The 18,760-nt window shown below is 37.2% G+C and overlaps 3 protein-coding genes, 1 long non-coding RNA gene and 1 other non-coding gene across 6 annotated transcripts; 1 reads left to right on the top strand and 4 right to left on the bottom strand.

The window, feature by feature from the left end:
* Positions 1-6,406: 6,406 nt before the first annotated feature.
* TRNAL-UAA (transfer RNA leucine (anticodon UAA)) lies at positions 6,407-6,489 on the bottom strand. The gene has a single exon. It is a non-coding gene; the product is annotated as a tRNA-Leu (tRNA).
* Positions 6,490-6,554: 65 nt separating this feature from the next.
* LOC143616523 (splicing factor U2af small subunit A) lies at positions 6,555-8,699 on the top strand. Its single transcript, XM_077089332.1, has 4 exons — positions 6,555-6,940; positions 8,193-8,279; positions 8,368-8,449; positions 8,536-8,699. Exons 1-4 carry the CDS (start codon positions 6,704-6,706, stop codon positions 8,664-8,666), a joined length of 537 nt encoding a protein of 178 aa, XP_076945447.1. The 5' UTR covers positions 6,555-6,703; the 3' UTR covers positions 8,667-8,699.
* Positions 8,700-11,254: 2,555 nt separating this feature from the next.
* Positions 11,255-12,254, bottom strand: LOC143616524 (uncharacterized; the record flags this gene model as incomplete). Its single annotated transcript, XM_077089333.1, has 3 exons — positions 11,255-11,495; positions 11,584-11,674; positions 11,811-12,254. Coding segments are annotated over 3 exons (564 nt in total), but the record flags the coding sequence as incomplete, so codon positions are not given.
* Positions 12,255-12,483: 229 nt separating this feature from the next.
* Positions 12,484-13,392, bottom strand: LOC143616525 (uncharacterized). Its single transcript, XR_013150675.1, has 3 exons — positions 13,321-13,392; positions 12,626-12,849; positions 12,484-12,495 (listed from the first exon to the last, which is right to left on the bottom strand). It is a non-coding gene; the product is annotated as an uncharacterized LOC143616525 (long non-coding RNA).
* Positions 13,393-16,294: 2,902 nt separating this feature from the next.
* LOC143616522 (histone deacetylase HDT2-like) lies at positions 16,295-18,499 on the bottom strand. Of its 2 annotated transcripts, none has more exons than XM_077089330.1 (8): positions 18,444-18,499; positions 18,290-18,360; positions 17,365-17,579; positions 17,231-17,253; positions 17,097-17,141; positions 16,839-16,996; positions 16,596-16,710; positions 16,295-16,487 (listed from the first exon to the last, which is right to left on the bottom strand). In XM_077089330.1, the coding sequence occupies exons 1-8, from the start codon at positions 18,454-18,456 to the stop codon at positions 16,399-16,401; spliced, it is 729 nt and encodes a 242-aa protein (XP_076945445.1). In that variant the 5' UTR covers positions 18,457-18,499; the 3' UTR covers positions 16,295-16,398. The 2 variants fall into 2 exon arrangements, with proteins under 2 accessions (XP_076945445.1, XP_076945444.1); XM_077089329.1 differs by having other exon boundaries at positions 16,296-16,520.
* Between the last annotated feature and the right edge of the window lie 261 nt (positions 18,500-18,760).

Below are 18,760 nucleotides of genomic sequence, written 5' to 3'. Positions count from 1 at the left end.
GAGGGGCTGAGTGTAATGGGTATAAGTTGTGGTACTCGGGGTCTGATGGAGCTAGGAATGGAGTGGGGTGTCTAGTGGCTAAGGAAATACACACTAGTGTGGTGGAGGTGATAAGACATAATGACAGGATTATGGTGTTGAAATTAGTACTAGGAGAGGAAGTAGTGGCAGTAGTCTCCGCCTACGCGCCTCATGTAGGCCTAGGGGATCAGGAAAAGAGAGAATTTTGGGATTGCCTAGACGCAGTGGTAGGGGGCATACCTAGGGGGGAGAGGATTTGCATAGGAGGTGATTTTAATGGACACATTGGTAAGGCTAACGATGGTTTTCAAGCCGTACATGGGGGTTTCGGTTTTGGTGATAGGAATGAGACCGGAACAGATCTTCTAGAGTTTGCGGTGGCACATGACCTAGGTATTATAAATTCTTTTTTTAGGAAACGAGATTCTCATTTAATCACTTTTAGCAGTGGCGGACGCGACACGCAAATTGACTACCTTTTGATGAGGCGAGGAGACCGACGTTGGTGGAAGGACTGCAAAGTCATGTGACATCTGCCCCGATCCGACCCGACCCAGGTACCCGTTTCTCCGATCCGATCTCTTTCTTTTATGATTTAATATTTATACTTATATTTTACTTTTAATAATAATATATATTTTCCTTCCCGCCTCTTTCTCTCTCTTTCTTTCCGCCGTCCCGTCCCTCTCCTTCTCTCTTTCCGCCTTCTTTTCCCTCTTGTCGCCGTCCCGCCCTTACGCCTTGTTTTCCTCTTTTTCTTCTAACTCTTTGCTTGTCCTTTGTTCCTTCCCGCCTAAGGTTGTCTGCGCAGCTCCACGCGCCAGACCCCTTACAAGGAATCCTGCGTGAAGACCACATGTTTCAGCGATACGCGAGACGAACTCTTCTCGCAGCGCGCTAAGAGTTGTAATTCTTCTCGCAGCGCGCTAAGAACGGTCGTTCTTCCCGCGACGCGCTAAGGATTTGTAGTTCTTCTCGCACCACGCTAAGAATCGTAGTTCATCCCTCGACGCGCGAAGAATTATAGTTCTTCCCGCGGCGCGCTAGGAATTTTAATTCCTCCCGCGGCGCGCTAAGAAATGTGATTCTTCCCGCGGCGCGCTTAGAAATGTAGTTCTTTCCGCGACGCGTTAAGGTTGGTTCCATCTGCCTTCGCGCTCGCGCTCTCTTGACCTTATGTGTCTGCCTTCGCGCTCGAGCCTTCTCGCGCTAAACCCTTTGAGTTTTCTTCTGTTTAATCTAGCCTTTTGCTTTTGTGTTCTTATCTTTTGTGCTGTTGACCTAATCTGCTTTATGTCTGAAAAGTTACTTTCGGCGCAGCATGCGCACCAACCCCATTGGTTGGCAGAAAAAGTGACTGACATTATCTTTGGAGATCTGCTTTTTCCATGCTTGACCAGTACCTTTATCTGACCCGCCCATGCTTTTTACTGTTCCCTGTCAGCTTTATCTTGCCTCTGCAGCTGCCATATCTTTCCATATCTTTTGCTTTTGGGTTCTTATGCTTTTTGATATCTTTTGCTTGATCCTGTTAAAGATCTTTTCCCCTTTTTCTGGATTCATGTCTCCTAGGGTTTCCCTATAAATAATAATAATAATATTTTCATAACACTACACACACAAAACACTTAATCTCTCCTGTTTTCCTTGCTCTCTGCCGCCTCCCTCTCTGCCTCCGTCTTCCTCCCTGTTCTGTCCTGCTTTTCCGGTAATATATATAATAATTTACTTATTAATTATGCTAACTTATAATCAAGACTTAAATCAATTCATTAAAACAATAATCTTATTTATAGGTTAACTTGTGCTTGTTTAAAGTTGGTTCTTGCTTTATCTTACACCGCATCGTTTATCAAGTGAGTAATCTCGTACCTAATCCCTTTTTGCTTTTAATGTTTTGGGATGTTCATGTGTTCATACAAACTTAGAGTCTTAAACTGTTTATGAACTTTAGACGCGCAGTATCCCATGTGTTGAGGACGTAGACTTGGCTGTTTATTTGTATGTGTGGATCATTAACCGTCTTGTCGGTCTATTCCGCAGTTCTCATGGTACCATTAGATGAACACGGGAGAACTATCGTTTATGATTTTCTCTTTTGTTTACACATGCACAGTTTGTCTTGTTTGTGAGCTCAATTGTGAGCACTGGCAGTCTTATGAATCTTAGAGTTGGTCCCGATCAGATTACACCCTTGTTGAAAACCAGACATACACATGTTGCGCGCAGATTTATTGTTATCTATGTATTGTATTAAACTTGATTTCTCACCAACACGCAAGTGTTTGACGTTTATTTTAACACATGTTCAGGTTTGCAGTAGCTGTTTTGGAGCTTGTGGACACATAGGAAGTTTTCTTTATTTTGGACCTAGATTAAAATGTATCAAGACAAGTTATTGTTGTCCGAATATTATGATTTATAATATATTGATTTTATGATGATTTATGTTATCTTGTGTTTACCCTGCGCGTGCGCGAATGAATGTATTTATTAAATATTGACACCCAATAGTGTCACGAGTAATGAAACAATATGTGGCGCCCCGATGTATAATCCGCCTTTGGTCGGGGTGTTACAGATTGGTATCAGAGCTCGTTGACTTTAGGATAGGTGGTTAGACGTAACGGCCTAGAATACCTAAGAGTCCCTTCTCGCACATGAGAGAAATCTCATGTTTGCACGCTTATTGTTAATTACTCGTTATTTATGAATATGCTCGCGCTTGCGCAGTGTATGATTTTATGTTTTATTTCGCGATATTTCGATTTTTGTTGAATTTCGATTTTATTGATTTTACTTACATATTCGTTTGTTGGGTTTGAAAATCCGAAAAGTCATGGTGATACATGAATAGTTGATTTTCAATTTCCATTTACGATTATGTTCTGAGGTTGGAGACTTGAAAAGTCATGGTGATACATGAATTGTCAACTTCCAATACTCATTTTCTTGTATATTTTATATTGAAGATTGAAAAGTCATGGTGATACATGAATCGTCAATCTCCAATACTCGTTTGCTCGTATATTTTAAATTGGGAATTCGGAAAGTCATGGTGATACATGGATTGTCGATTCTTGATTCGAATTTGTTACCTTTATTAAGTCTGCATTTAAAGTCATTTAATCTACTTTAACTTTTGATAGTATCTAACTCCGTGAAACCAAGCTTTATAAAGTTATACTTCGCGATAAAACCAAGATATTAACTAAAATTAAAACTTTTATAGAATGCCTCCGCTATCTCGCCGATTTCAGAGAAGAGAAGCCTCGCGCATGCGTAGACAGCAACGTTCCCAGGAAATGGCCGCCGCAATAGCCCAAGCTTTGAGCCAAAACAATACCAACACCTCTAGTTATAACATTAAATCCTTTAACGCGGGTAACCCTCCAAAGTTCACAGGTCTTGAAGGAGCCACCGTGATGCTCCAGTGGCTTGAGAAAATAGAAAACACTTTCCTCCACACCCAATGCCCCTCAGACAGACGAACCCTGTATGCTTCCAGTGTCCTGGAATCTAGAGCGCTTACATGGTGGAATGGAGTAGCTCATGCGCGTGGCGCAGAGGCTGCTTCTAGCATGACATGGGAGGAATTCAAGGAAATTCTTACGCGAGAATTCTGCCCTCCCAACGAAGTTAAGCGCCTGGAGGAGGAATTTTGGAATCTTAAGCAATACAGCGGTGAAGCGCGCGAGTACGCGACGCGCTTCCATGAACTAAGCCTGCTTGTCCCTCACCTTGTTACCCCTTCCCGCCGAGCCATAGAGAAATTCCTTGGGGGTCTCCCCATGGAAATTCAAGATTCTGTATGGGCCAGAAACCCAGTTACCCTCTCTGACGCCATCGAGTTGGCCGCTGTGCTCAGCGACAACCATGTCAGAGCAGGAACCCTGTTCCTGCGGGGAACTGAGAAGACCAAACTCACCAAGACTGCCCCTGAACCAACAGAAACCAAACCAGAACCCTCAAACCGTAACAACCTCAAGCGCAGGCGCAAGGCCTATGCGCTTACCAACCCGCCCATTGTCCAGCAACCCATTTACCAACCTCCAGTTTACGCGCCTAACCCTCTGTCAACCTACCCAACACCTCCTGTAGCCCATAACTATGCCTTAACCAATCCAGCACTCCCTGCCCCGCCAACTAAGAAACCTTACACAGGAAACCACCCCTTTTGCCCAACCTGTAGATTTCACCACCCAACCCAAACCCCGTGTCGACTTTGTACCCGTTGTGGCCGCGCTGGTCACCTTGCAGAAAACTGTAGAGTCCTTCTCGCCAATCCAATTGCGCCAACACCACCAGTCTACCCGCAGAACCCACAACCAACCTACCAAAACCCACGACCCAGATCGTGCTTTAACTGCGGTGATCCCAGTCATTTCCGGAACGCGTGCCCGAGACTACAAGTTCAGATTACGCAAGCGAATCCGGTGAACCAGATTTCGAACCAAGTGACGCGTGGACGAGCTTTTAGCATAACCGCGCACCAAGCGCAAGCGAATAATGACGTAGTTAATGGTACATTTTTGCTTAACGGATTTTATGCTTCTGTACTTTTTGATACTGGCGCCGATCGAAGTTTTATCTCTCGCGCCTTCGAGCAGAAGCTTGCGCGACCGCGCAGCGATAACTTAAAAGAAGATTTTTCAGTTGAATTGGCTAACGGTGAAACTGTTTTAATTAATTATGTGATCAAGGATTGCACGCTTAACCTTAACGAAAACGATTTCCTGATCGACCTCATCCCCATGCCTCTTGGAAGCTTTGATGTTATTATTGGTATGGACTGGCTCTCGAATAATCGCGCCGAAGTTATTTGCGCCAAGAAGTTGATTCGCATTCCTCGAGAAAATGGTGATCTTCATATCTACGGCGAAAAACCCTCCAGTGGTCTTAAGCTTATGTCTTGCGCCGAAGCCCGAAGACTCATGCGGAAGAAGTGTATTGCATTTCTAGCCCATGTGGTTAAACCTGCTGAAGAAAAGAAGCTTCGCGATATCCCTGTTGTGCGTGATTTCCCTGAAGTTTTTCCTGATGATCTTCCTGGTATCCCTCCCGCTCGAGAAGTCGAGTTCCGTATTGATCTTGTCCCTGGTGCTTCCCCCGTAGCTAAATCTCCTTATCGTCTTGCACCCGCTGAGATGCAAGAATTGGCCAGCCAACTTCAAGAGTTGACTGCTAAAGGATTCATTCGCCCTAGCTCTTCGCCCTGGGGTGCTCCGGTGCTGTTCGTTAAAAAGAAAGATGGATCGTTTCGCATGTGTATCGATTACCGCGAGTTGAACAAACTCACCACTAAAAACCGGTATCCCTTACCGCGTATTGACGACCTCTTTGATCAACTCCAAGGTGCCTCTTGTTTCTCGAAGATTGATCTCCGCTCTGGTTATCACCAGTTGCGCATCCGCGATGAAGATGTTCCGAAGACTGCTTTTCGAACTCGTTATGGCCATTTTGAATTCTTGGTCATGTCCTTCGGTTTAACCAACGCACCCGCCGTTTTCATGGATCTAATGAATCGGGTGTGTAGGCCTTTCTTGGATAAATTCGTGATTGTGTTTATCGATGATGTTCTGGTGTATTCTAAGACCAAGGCCGAGCATGAGCAACATCTTCGGTTGGTGTTGCAAAAGCTTAGAGCTGAGCAACTCTATGCTAAGCTTTCCAAGTGTGAATTTTGGTCTGATGAAGTACAGTTTCTTGGCCATGTTGTCAATAAGATGGGTATTCATGTCGACCCATCCAAAATTGAAGCAATCAAGAACTGGATTACGCCATCCTCTCCTACCGAGATCCGTTCCTTTCTGGGCTTAGCTGGTTATTACCGGCGCTTCATTTCGAACTTCTCAAAGATCGCTTTGCCTTTAACAGCTCTAACGCACAAAGGTAAACCGTATATTTGGGGCTCGAAGCAAGCAGAAGCCTTTCTGACGCTTAAGCGTTTGTTGTGTGAAGCTCCTGTTCTTGCGCTACCTGAGGGTAATGAAGATTTTGTCGTGTATTGCGATGCATCCAACCAAGGTCTCGGTTGTGTTCTTATGCAACGAGGCAAGGTTATCGCTTACGCATCAAGGCAACTCAAGGTTCATGAAAAGAATTATACAACTCACGACCTCGAACTAGGCGTGGACTACACGGTCACCAACACGGCTGCAGCAACCCCTGGTGGTGTGAGGTTCACCAATGAGATCGGTGTCGAATACACCACCCAAACTCTAGGCTCGGCCACAAACTTCATATGGACCACATTCCAACAAAACACTGAAACCGACAAAAAGAATGTAGCAAGCGTAAACGTGTTCATAGATGGCGTTGCATATACCTCAAACGACGAGATTCATGTAAATGCAAATTACATTCAAGGATATTCTGGTGATATTGGTGGCTGTGGGGTTCGAACACACGCGCACTTATGTGCGGAAGATCTTAAGTCTTCCCCCTTAACCTCTCGGGCAAACCACCTCTTTGTTGTTATCATCATCAATATTATTACTATTATTTATCAAACTAACATTTTTATATCTGCAAATAGAAGCATCCAGAAAGAACTCCAGGTGTCAGTTATAACAAACTTATATAAATAATAATAATAATAATAACTTGTCATCTATCACCTCACTCTGCATACAAAACTGAAACCCTAGATCAATCCAGTGCTTGATTTCCTCATCAATCAATGGCGGAACATTTAGCTTCAATATTCGGTACGGAGAAAGACAGAGTGAATTGCCCGTTTTACTTCAAAATCGGAGCTTGCAGACACGGCGATCGTTGTTCTAGACTCCACACTAAACCTAGCGTTAGCCCCACGTTATTATTGTCCAACATGTATCAGCGACCTGATATGATCACCCCTGGGGTTGATGCGCAAGGAAACCCTATTGATCCCAGAAAAATACAAGATCACTTCGAGGCATGTAACTCTTAACTTAATTGTTTCAGTCAATTGGTTTCAGTTGTAGTTACTAATTAGGGTGTGCATGGTTAGCCGGTTTGGTAATTAGGTTTGTGTCGGTTTTCGGCTTAAACTGAACCCGAAATAACCCAAATTAGGTGAGAGGTTCCGTTAATGTCCCAATTCCATCTTCATGATTAGATTCAACGTCAAATGAGAAACTGACATGAGGCTTCAAGTCGACACGACGATGAGATTTGAGCTCAATTTCATCTTGACGATGAGATTTTGATGTCATGTGTCAGTTTCTCATTCGAAGCTGAATCTCAGGTTATGCGTAGTGGGGCGACATTGGAGGGCGATGGGGGTGGGGGGGATGAATATTTGTCGCCTGCGAAGTTTGAGAAAATATTATAATTTTATTGTTGTGTGTGATATATATATGTATATGTGTATGGGGCTACAACACCATTACACCCACAAAACAAAAACCTACCCTTTGCTAAATGACGCCACATGTCACGAAACGCCCCATTTTGTAGCCCTGCCACTACGCATAGCCTAATAGTGAAGATACGGGCTTCACGGGCCATTTTTGGAACATCTCTCTCTCCTCATTTGGGTTATTTTGGGAATTTTTCCAAAAATGAAACTTCAATATTGGAATTTTTGACAGTTGGATTTCGATTTTTTCGGTTTTGTTAGTAGAGAAAAATTTTGGCCAAAAAAAATAAATTTGGGCTAAATTTTGAGTTGCTTAAGATAATATATTGAAAATGAAAATTTAGAAGTTCGGTTTTGTTTAGTGTTTTCGGTTTTTATTACACGCAAACCACACTGTCAGTTTTTCTTTCGGTTGTGTTTTTTCGATTTCGGTCTCATACACACCCCTAGATGTAATTAGGGTATGGATTTTGAAGCCATGTGTCACTTTCTCATTAGACGTTGAACCTCCTCACTTGGGTTATTTGGGATTTGGGAATTTTACCAAACTGAAACTTCAATATTGGGATTTTTGAAAGTTGGGTTTCGTTTTTTTCGGTTTTGCCATTAGAGAAAATAATATATAGAAAATAAAAATTTAGAAATTCGGTTTTGTTTAGTGTTTTCGGTTTTTATTACATGCAAACCAAATCGTCAGTTTTTATTTTGGTTGGGTTTTTTCGATTTCTGATCTGGTTATTTGGGTCTCATACTCACTCCTAGATGTAATTAGGGTATATTCAAGCTATGAGGTTTTGAGCTTTTATTTTATTTTATTAAATTTTAGGATTTCTATGAAGATCTGTTTGAGGAGCTGAACAAGTATGGGGAAATTGAGAGCTTGAATGTTTGTGATAATCTTGCTGACCATATGGTAAGTAATTAAGTATCAAGTATCTGATTCTGCATGCTTTGTATTGTTTTAATTGTTATCTAATGTTTTGTTTTTGTTTTATTATTAGGTGGGGAATGTGTATGTTCAGTTTAGGGAAGAAGAGTACGCTGCAAAAGCATTGAAGAATCTTAGTGGAAGATATTATGCAGGTATTGTTTCTGCTTGTTTCATGCATACCATTCATTCATATGTTATTATTGTTTTCAGCTTCTGTTAATTTGAGAGCATGTTGCAGGTCGACCCATCATTGTTGACTTCTCACCGGTCACTGATTTCCGGGAATCTACTTGCAGACAGTATGAGGAAAACACCTGCAATCGAGGCGGTTATTGCAACTTTATGCATCTAAAAAAGATTGGCAGGTGATTAACTTATTTCCAGTCAGGCTTTATCGTTTTCTTTTAGTACCACCATGCCGTTGTTTGTCTATTTGTCTACAATGAAGGAAAAATTGATTAGTTTTTTTAGCGAACATGTTTTTACCCTAATTTGTTTTCTCCAGAACGTGTATTGACCCAAACCTGTTTTGGCCTGTCACCCGAGCATGCTTGACCAACCCAGTTTGTCAGGCTTAGTCTGTCATGATGTGTGGCGTACAATGGCACTTTCAAAATTCAGTTTTATTTTTGTATTTTTCGGTTCCTGCACTGGTATTTGTTCACAAATAACAAAAGGTGTCTGCCACTTGTAATATCTGGCTTAGCATATATTCATTAGCAACTAGCTATTTGCCACTGATCATGTTTAAGCTTTGGTTTTGAGAAGCATGCATACCTACTTCACTTGTGCACAAAGTTGTGTTTTTTGCAGTTAGGTTCTCTATGATAAGCATGCATCGAGGCCGGGTGATATAATTTTTACACATTCTAGTTTGTTACGATTTGTGCATTTGTTTTTGTTGATGCTTAGTGAAGTTGATTTTGCAGAGTTAGGTTAAAGATTTGCAGGTGGAGGGTGCTCTACATTGCTTCTTCTAACCATGAATAATAATAACCTTATGTTTTGTTGTGAATTGTTTTACAGGTGATTATATGTGACAGGAATCTGCAGGGGAAGATGTGAGTTACAAGCTTTGGTGTTTGCATTTGAATGAAGTATGAACTTAATGAGATTAGGGTTGAGGAATTGTTAGATTTAATGGATTTTATTTTAGACTAGTTGGTGATATATTGACTTTTAGATTTTCTTTTATACTTTTTAAGAGGTTTGGATGTTGGCTTTGCATTTAAATTGGTAATTATTTGGATAATTAAGGCTTTTGTGTTGGTGTGTTAATGGTTTGGATTGGTAATATAAGGTTAACATCTACTCAATTAAATAATAAGAATTTATGATCTATTGATCTAGTAGTATGGCGTCTTTAATCTACTAGTATGGTGTCCTCTTTATAAAATGTAAGATGGTAGTTCAAAAAGTTTGTTGTTAAAAAAAGGTAAAATGACAAGACTTTAAGAGTTACCCTTATTCTTTGATTCTTATTTTCAGATATGTATTACATCTTAGGTATCAACTTGTTTCACATGTTACAAATGTTATGTTTGTTGTCAAGTTTTGTTGGCTTGCTACAAGCTGGACTCAGGGACTGCAGCCAGCCGCTTCCCCTATACTGTTTTTGATAGATCTGATTGGGTGATCATAATATGGAGTAAAAGTATTCGAACCTTTGCATAATGGTACCAATGGTCGATGCCTTACCACTTGGTTATACTTCATACGGGCATGTTTTGGACGTTTTACGGGGAGTGGGGGAAGCATGGCTCGAAGAACGAGTTGCGCTGCGCAAGGATGTGGGAATATAGCAAGTAAGAAGAATGGTTCTCCCTTTAGGACCGACCACAACAACTTCACGACTCTAATAGAAGTGCTGATTTCACTTTTTTTGAAGTCGGAACACACGTTGCCTATAAGGTTGTTACTTGACAAAATGCTATTACAATGAGTTGGTTTTTTGTTACATGTGATGTTATCCTTATCATTTTTATCACTATGACTATTAATATGATTATTGTAAGAGTCTAGAATAAGGTGAATAAGCTACTTTTGTTTAGTTAACCTAGTCATGGTCATACACAATCATTACATGTTTTAAGTGTGCTTCCAAAACTTAGTCCTAAATATACTATTAAACCGCACTTGTTATGGATCCCGCTTCATAATGTCAAAGTTTTACGTGCAAGCATGTTTACGAAAGAAAATCACAAATTGAACAATTAAGCACAAGTGGGTTAAGGAAGGAGATGATAACTCAAAACTTTTTTAATGCATTGATTAATAAGATAGTTGGTGCCAAGGGTCAACTTTGTATTCCAAAGTTACCCCAATGCCATAAAGTCATTCTTAAGGATACCATCACTAATATGAATTTCGTGTATATCTCACCGGTGGATTTAAAAAACCGCGCGAATTAACTTGGGTTACAGGTGTGGTTCTGGCTGTATTGACTGCATTTTTTGGTGTAACTGGTTATTCTTTACCTTGGGACCAATAAGAAACTAGAGTTTTATTAATGTTGGAAAACATCAAAGTAAGGTAGATTTAATTCACTTAAATTATGTTTACATAAAAGTCGGTTTACTCTAGTAGATGGTTTTAGTGTTGCAATCTTTTAAAGTTTAACTGAGATGTTTAATAATATAAAACTGAGACAAGAAAAATGGTGGAGTGTGTTCGAGAAAAAACACAATAAATTTAAAGAAACTGTATTAAGTTAACTGTATACATTACAAACGTTTGTGTGAATAACTGAATATAGACTATTTCAAGTTGGTAGATTAAAAATCCGAATTCAATTTACGATTAACACTCAAAACAACCGGGTCTCAGACTACAAGAACCTAAACACGACCGAAGGTCAATTCTGCTATAAAATTGGGCCAAGAAATGATCACAAAAAAAAAAGAAAAAACTGACACAAATTATAGCATTTATGTTTTACACTAAACATAAAGGTTCATGTATGATGTATCCATAGTTGAACAGAAAAGATGAAGATCTTAAAATCACAATCACAAGACATAAATTAAACCATTTCTAATACTCAAAACATCAGTTCACAATGTAACATAACTTCCCAAAAATTTCATTAACACCTTTTTAAATAGATATATAAGAAAATCAAAATTGGCCATAAATAAGCTTAGTAACACTATGATATATGTATCATCATCTACGAACGATTGCCACCTTTCTTTCCACCTGCAAATAATAAAGATTCTGTTAATCCAGAGGTTTAAAAAAAGACATGTTAGATTTAAACAATAAACAAATAGTTAATATGTAAAACCTGATTTTTGAGCGGTGTTGGATTTTGCTTTCTTAACAGAAACCGGAGACTTAGATGCAGATTCTGCGGGTCTTTTCACAGGCTTCACATCCTATCAAGACATTACAGCATAATGGTTTAAGAAATTAGACAATTGTATAACAAAAAGATTCAAAAACATACAAAAAAACTGTCATTAGGACATTAAACTTCATCAAGAAAGACCACAAAAGTCATAAAGTAACCACCTTTTCCTCTTCAGAGTCATCATCTTCCATCGACTCGTCATCTGAATCATCATCAGAGCTATGTTCGGAGTCATCTTCGGAATCATCATCAGATAATGATTCCACCTTTGCAATTACTTTATTCAATGGCTTATCTGAATTATCGTCAGATTCATCTACAGAGTCATCTTCCGAATCATCATCAGATGATGATTCCACCTTTGCAATTACTTTATTCAATGGCTTATCTGAATCATCGTCAAATACATCTTCAGAGACATCTTCCGAATCATCATCAGATGATGATTCCACCTTTGCAGTTACTTTATTCAATGGCTTATCTGAATCATCGTCAGATTCATCTTCAGAGTCATCTTCCAAATCATCATCAGATGATGATTCCGCCTTTGCAGTTACTTTATTCAATGGCTTTTCTTCATGAACACCTAAACATAAATAAACAAAAGTAATTCGGGTTGGTCATACAAACATTCTAACAGTATCCAACAAATTTAACATTAAACATAGAAGTAAAGAACTTCTTACGATTCGCATTTACAGCCACAGGCTCTTCTTCATCCGATGAATCTGAAACAACATGATTTACAATCCAACTTTAGCCAAACGACACTAACACAGAATAATAATAATAATAATAATAATAATAATAACAATCTATTATAAACAAGACTCACCAGAATCATCACTACAGCTAGTGAAAGCAAACTATACGGTCAAGGATCCAACATAACCAACAAACAATCAGTATCTAAACCAATCAAGAACCCTATGATACACGCAAATAATAACATAATGCAAGATAATTATCAACAAACAAAGGATATTCAACTGGATTATCAGCAATGTATCCACAAAAGTAGACGCTTCCGCCTTTCCAGCCATGAGAAAGCACCAAATCTTGCTCAAATACCAGATCAAAGATGACTTGAGGTGCAAGCTCGGACGACAGCGTCCCAACGACAAATTTTTGGCCATTCATGATAACTCTCACAGTGATATTCTCCACCTTTTTCCCATCCTTCACCTCTCCCAATGCAGCCTTCATAATAAAAATAATCCCAAAATTGTAACATATATACCGATACTGTAAACGAGTTAAAGTATAAACTAATAATATTAAATAGGTTAAAATAAAATTTTGAAATTTCATTGAGTTATTTATTCATCTGAATCAATAATAATAATAATAATAACAACAATAACAATAATAATAATAATAATAATAAAAATAAATAATAATAATACTAAATAATAATAATAATAACAATATAATAATAATAATAATAATAATAATAATAATAATAATAATAATCAGCAGCAGCATGGGATAGTTAACATGATGAATATTAACAAACATGAAGTAGTAATTCGAAAGTGAAACCTAGTTAATCAATAAAGTTAAAATCATAAATAATTGGTTAATAATAAAAATCGAAGACTTTAGAGTAAGAAGAGAGATTGAAGGATGATTAAAAAATTAATAATAATAAGAATGAATGATAGTACGTACCTGAGAGATATGAAGAAGCTTATCTTCTTCAACGGAGACCTTAAGTCTTTCATTAGCTTTGACCTCAACACCTATATATAATACATACAAACAAAGTTATAATTAAACTAAACGATGATTATAAATACAAAATCGTATGGTAGACAAGAATAAAGAGCAATTAATTATTTAAGAGCAATGTGTGTTTGAGAAGAACAGGCGGAATTGGTAAGGAGAAGTGGTTTAAAGGAGTTTTAATAGGTGAAGTTGCCGCCTAATGATTAGGGTTTATCATTATTATTTATTATCACAGGGTTTTAATGATTTTTTTCAATTGGGTTTTGCCGTATAGCCCGATGGGTTATAAATTTGGATCCGACCCGATTGGTCACAAATTCAAACCATCCTATTATTTATTTATTTCTAAAGCCCTAGGAACGATCCTTGACCCAACTAGCTCTAGCAGGGTTGTCTCCGAGAATTTAAATATCTCAGTTGAGCCAAAATAAAAAGGCCCTAACGAGTAACAAAATATATAAATTAACTTTTAAAACAAAAGTAACGGTATAAAGCTATATAACGACGATAGCTTACGGAGTTCTAGTCGATCTTCACCAAAGAAGGATCGTGACTAGAAATCTGGAATTAAATCGACAATTGGCCGTCGTATGTTTTTGTTTATTATTATTTTTTTAATTTTATTTTGGGTTCAATAGCTTAAATGGATTATGAATAATAAAAGTATTGGGGCCAATATACAATAAGATGATTAAAATCTTTATAAAAACAAAACTTTAAAAAATACATTAAATTTTGGCCCCCGAAAATAACGTGCTTTAGTCGGTTGTTCGGCTCGCCCTATGCTTGGGCCAGCATGATCTCGAGCATAACATTTGCTATAAAATGTAGTCACGCCCTGACATAATATATATTATTCATTCTGGAGTCTAGATAGTACACGTTAGAAACAAACAATGTATACTGTGTCCCGACATTAACTCAGGACATCTATGTTCCACTTTAAAGCTTCGTTTTCGCCTCTTAAATGATGCAAAGGTGTGGTTCAGGCTGCACATTCATATGGGATTTGTTGTACCCATGCATGCCTTAGGATGGACGTGGTTAAGTTCACAACGTCGATAACAGTGACCCAAAATGCACAATAATGTTGTTAAAATACATATGTGCGACAGAGTGGGTCCTTTCACCCAAAAGATGAGATGTTCCCTATCACAATAGCCATACTATTCCAAAAATGGCCCATCGACATAGTGGGTCCTTTGCACTTAGGTTCAAAGAGGGTTAAATTCATTGTGGTAGAAATCGATTATTTGACAAAAATGGATTAAGGCAAAGCTATTAGCAACCTACACTTAATATAACATTTTGAAAAGTTTCGTGCCAAAAATTATCAACTTTGTAACTTGAAGGGTCAAATGGTAAATACGACAAAGCCAAGTTAATGTTCTAAACTGAAAATATGAAAAATGTGAGTTAAACAGGCTGTCTAATGATTTATGACAGTCCTAGAATAATAAATAAAATGTTCTTGTGTTCTAGCCAGTTTGCAATTTTTGTGGTATCTCTAGCAAGTTCATAATCGTCTAATAGGTGTTTGTATACTCTTATTCATGTTCCTGGAATGCTTTCTTTCATAAAAGTCACGTAAGAATAGAAAACATCTATCAATCCAGCAGTCAAAGAGACAAGGGTAGTCCTGGCAAGTTCATAATTGTCCAATAGGTGTTTGTTAGCATCTTTGAGGTAAGAAATTCAATGTTCTTGATAGTTTCATAATAAGTTATGATCTTGCTAGGATCATCAAATCAAACCTTGTTAGAAGGAATGTTCGAATTTATCAAAACAATTTTCAAGCACTTTTGTATGTTCAGAATGATAGAATTAAGGTTTCTTTGACATTCAGGATTCTAACAAAGATAAGTTTATGCAGATGGTTAGACGGACCGTCTAACTGTTATAACGAACCTTCTAAAACTACTTTAAACAAAGGTTTGTTTAGACAGATAGGTCATCAGTCGTCACATAGGTCAAATGCCAATTAACGTTTACTGAATCGTCTAATCTGTGTGACGGTCCATTGAAAGGCAAAAAAGCATTATTATAAAGATTTTAAGTTTTTGAACCCATTAAACAAACCCAACACTTTTATACAAGATTGAAAACTAGTAAAACCGGACTTGTGAAGGTCTAAAGCAAGCCCCACAACAATATAGATATGTGATACGCATCTATGGTGTATCCATAGGACAAATACAAAGAAGGGTTGTTAAATTTTAAGTTCAAAAGATAGATATTATTCAAGGTGAATTTCATTTTGAAATGCCAACTTTGGGACAGTTTGCAACAGCTCAAAACATATAAGGAAAAGAGCAATTACAACGATAAATTGGCAATACTAAATCTGCACCAAACCTCCGAAACAATATTTGTTCTACGACTCCGATTCTTCACCCAACCAAAGGTAAGTGGTTTTTATGTCATCCAATAACCTATATTAACCGATATGGACTTGTTTTTGAAGATAATATCGTTATTGCTTGGCTGCTCGCTAGAGCAACTAAAGTGACAATCAAACGGCTCACTTTCATTCGATTTCTTCTTATATAGGTAGCATGGAAGTTCAATTCTTTCACTGAATCAAAGCATATTATTCAAGGTAAACACGTTTAACAATTTAACTTGTCAAACTCAATGTGTAAAAAATTGATCAACAGAAAGGCCTAATGATAGAGTATTTTGGAATGTAAATATATTGAAAATATAATGAAACAGTTTCTAGCTTTCTATACTAATAAATAGTAAGTTTTAAGAAAAATCAAAATTTACAAGCGGAGCTTAAAAGTCTTAACACCAAAGTATCCAAAATTGAACAAAGAGATTAATAAAGTTAAATCAAATCATAACATAAACCTTATCCATTACTCAAAACATCCATTTAACAAAACTTCCCATACAATACAACGTCTTGAGTGATCTTGTCAAACCAAGAGACACAATACATTTTAAATAAATTAAAATCAAAATTGGCCAAAACCAAACTTAGTATACCCCAATCACCAACACTAGCACATCTCAAATCTACGATCGGTTGCCACCTTTCTTGCCCTTCTTAAAGTTAGGCTTCGAATTAGCTTGCGGTGTTGCTGCTTGTCCACCTTTCTTTCCACCTGGTGTTGCTGCCTGTCCACCTTTCTTTCCGCCTGGTCAAGAACATATGTTAGGTACTTTCAAAGTCAATAGAAGTCAATTAACCAGTCAAAGTCAAATAAAAATACCTGATTTTTGGGGTGTGTTAGATTTTCCATTTTGAGGAGTGTTTGGTTTTCCTTTCTTAGCAGAAGCCAGAGACTTTGGCGCAGACTCAGCAGGTCTTTTCACAGGCTTCACAACCTGTAACGACATAACATCAAGAAAGTTTTAAAATCTAACTAAAGAAGCTAAAAATGACATATAACAACATATTAGAGCAAATTAACAAATAAGTATAAACAACACTCAAAACAGTATAAAGTTAATACCTTTTCTTCTTCTTCAGATTCATCTTCTTCCATGGAGTCATCAGAATCATCACCATCTTCATCATCCGAGTCATCTTCAGAATCTTCAAAATCATCTTCAGTTTCTACCTTTTCAGTCACTTTCTTCAATGCTGCCTTTGCCTTTTCTTGAAGATCACCTGATCATAAATAATAACACTAAGAAACATAACACCATTCTAGCAATAAACCATATAACCAAAATGAAACAAGATTTAGAAATTGTAACAAAAGTTATACCATTAGCATTGAAGTTCAGTGCCTCTTCTTCTTCATCAGATGAACCTGCAAATGCACAAGTGAACTTTAGTGAAATCAACAAGCAAAAAAATTAATGAAAACAGACCAAAAACATCTTTTTAAATAAGACTTACCAAAATAAGAATCATCACCCATAGTGGAACAAAAAAAAACTATGGTTAAGGAAGCAAAATAATCAATAAACAAGTAGCAATCAAAACAGTTAGAAAAAACACATAATGCAAAATAAGGAAGTAACAAAGGATATTCAACTGGATTATCAGCAATGTATCCGCAAAAGTAGACACTTCCATCTTTCCAGCCATGAGAGAGCTCCAAATCTTGCTCAAATACCAAATCAAAGATGATTTGAGGTGCACGCTCCGACGACAGAGTCCCGATAACAAATTTTTTGTCATTGATATTAACTTTCACAGTGACATTCTCCACCTTTTTTCCATTCTTCACCTCTCCTAATGCAACCTTTATAAAAAAAGTGTCAAATTTATTACAAAAGCAAACAAATATAAAGTAAAAAACATGATCCGGAGCCTAGTTCATTAACTAGATTAAAATCATTTTAAAATAATCATTAGCTAAAATATGATGAACCCAAAACAAAATAAAACATAAACAGAAATCTAACAAAAAAAGTATTAAAAGTTATAAAACTAAAATAAAATATGAATGATAATTCATATAAATATCAAGTATGTAGTAATAAAAATAAAAAAAAACAATACTTTATATAAACATGAACACTTATGACAAGGAATAGCAATGAAATTAAAACCCAAAAAATTAACATAAATATAAACATGTATAAACTAATACTTATATAAATATGAACACTTATGGCAAGTAGTAGCAATGAAACTAAACCCTGAAATTTTAATATAAATATAAACATGTATAAAATAATAACAATAAAACTGAGACCTAATTCTTTTAAATAAATAATAGCAAATTAAAGCGATACAATCGAAAATAAAACCTAAATACTTAGGTTTTAGTTTCAAAAGTATTACTTCAAATCTGCTACAAATTAGGTTTCAATTTCATAGCTACAAATTCATACCTGTTCATATTTATATAAAAGAATTAGGTTTCAGTTGCATCGCGTTAATAAATAGTAAACTATCTCAATCGACAATCAAAGTGAGCAAAAGTCGAATCAGATGAAGGATTCATACCTGAGAAATGTGAAGAAGCTTCAAGTCTTCAACGGTAACCTTAAGGGTTTCATTAGCCTTAACCTCAACACCTGAAGCACCAACAAATTTCAAATTAAACGGTTAAATAATTAAAAAAACGTGACAGAAATAGATATAAGAAGATGAAGCTTACCCCAGAATTCCATTGCAATTGAGAGAGATGGAAGGGAGAGATGAGAGTTGGAATTGATAGATAATAATAATAATAATAATAATAAGTGTTTGAAAGAGGGGTTAATAGGTGATGTTGCCGCTCAGTGTTTAGGGTTTTGTTGGGGACCTGATGTTGGATGGTTCTTTTCATTGGGTTTGGGCCGCTTCTGTTGGGCTTTCTCCGGGTTTCAAAACTCTGTTTGAATTGTAAAATAACAAATCTGTTTTTTCCAATACTTGATTTTGGGTATGGAACTGGGTTAGAGTATTGAAATAATTGGGTATTGAGAGAAATCA

Source organism: Bidens hawaiensis, unplaced genomic scaffold (assembly GCF_021521415.1).
Source record: "Bidens hawaiensis isolate Kalapana, Puna unplaced genomic scaffold, B.hawaiensis_p1.1 tig00047723_1, whole genome shotgun sequence".
Lineage (NCBI taxonomy): Eukaryota > Viridiplantae > Streptophyta > Magnoliopsida > Asterales > Asteraceae > Bidens > Bidens hawaiensis.
This window is presented reverse-complemented; position numbering and strand designations above follow the sequence as displayed.

Coding starts and splice junctions, on each gene's coding strand:
- LOC143616523 (XM_077089332.1), top strand. CDS start 6,704: ATGGCGGAACATTTAGCTTCAATATTCGGTACGGAGAAAGACAGAGTG. Junction 6,941..8,192: donor AAATACAAGATCACTTCGAG/GCATGTAACTCT, acceptor ATTAAATTTTAG/GATTTCTATGAAGATCTGTT. Junction 8,450..8,535: donor TAGTGGAAGATATTATGCAG/GTATTGTTTCTG, acceptor AGCATGTTGCAG/GTCGACCCATCATTGTTGAC.
- LOC143616522 (XM_077089329.1), bottom strand. Junction 17,254..17,364: donor ATTGCTGATAATCCAGTTGA/ATATCCTTTGTT, acceptor TTTTTGTTCCAC/TATGGGTGATGATTCTTATT. Junction 16,997..17,096: donor ACTGAACTTCAATGCTAATG/GTATAACTTTTG, acceptor ATTTATGATCAG/GTGATCTTCAAGAAAAGGCA.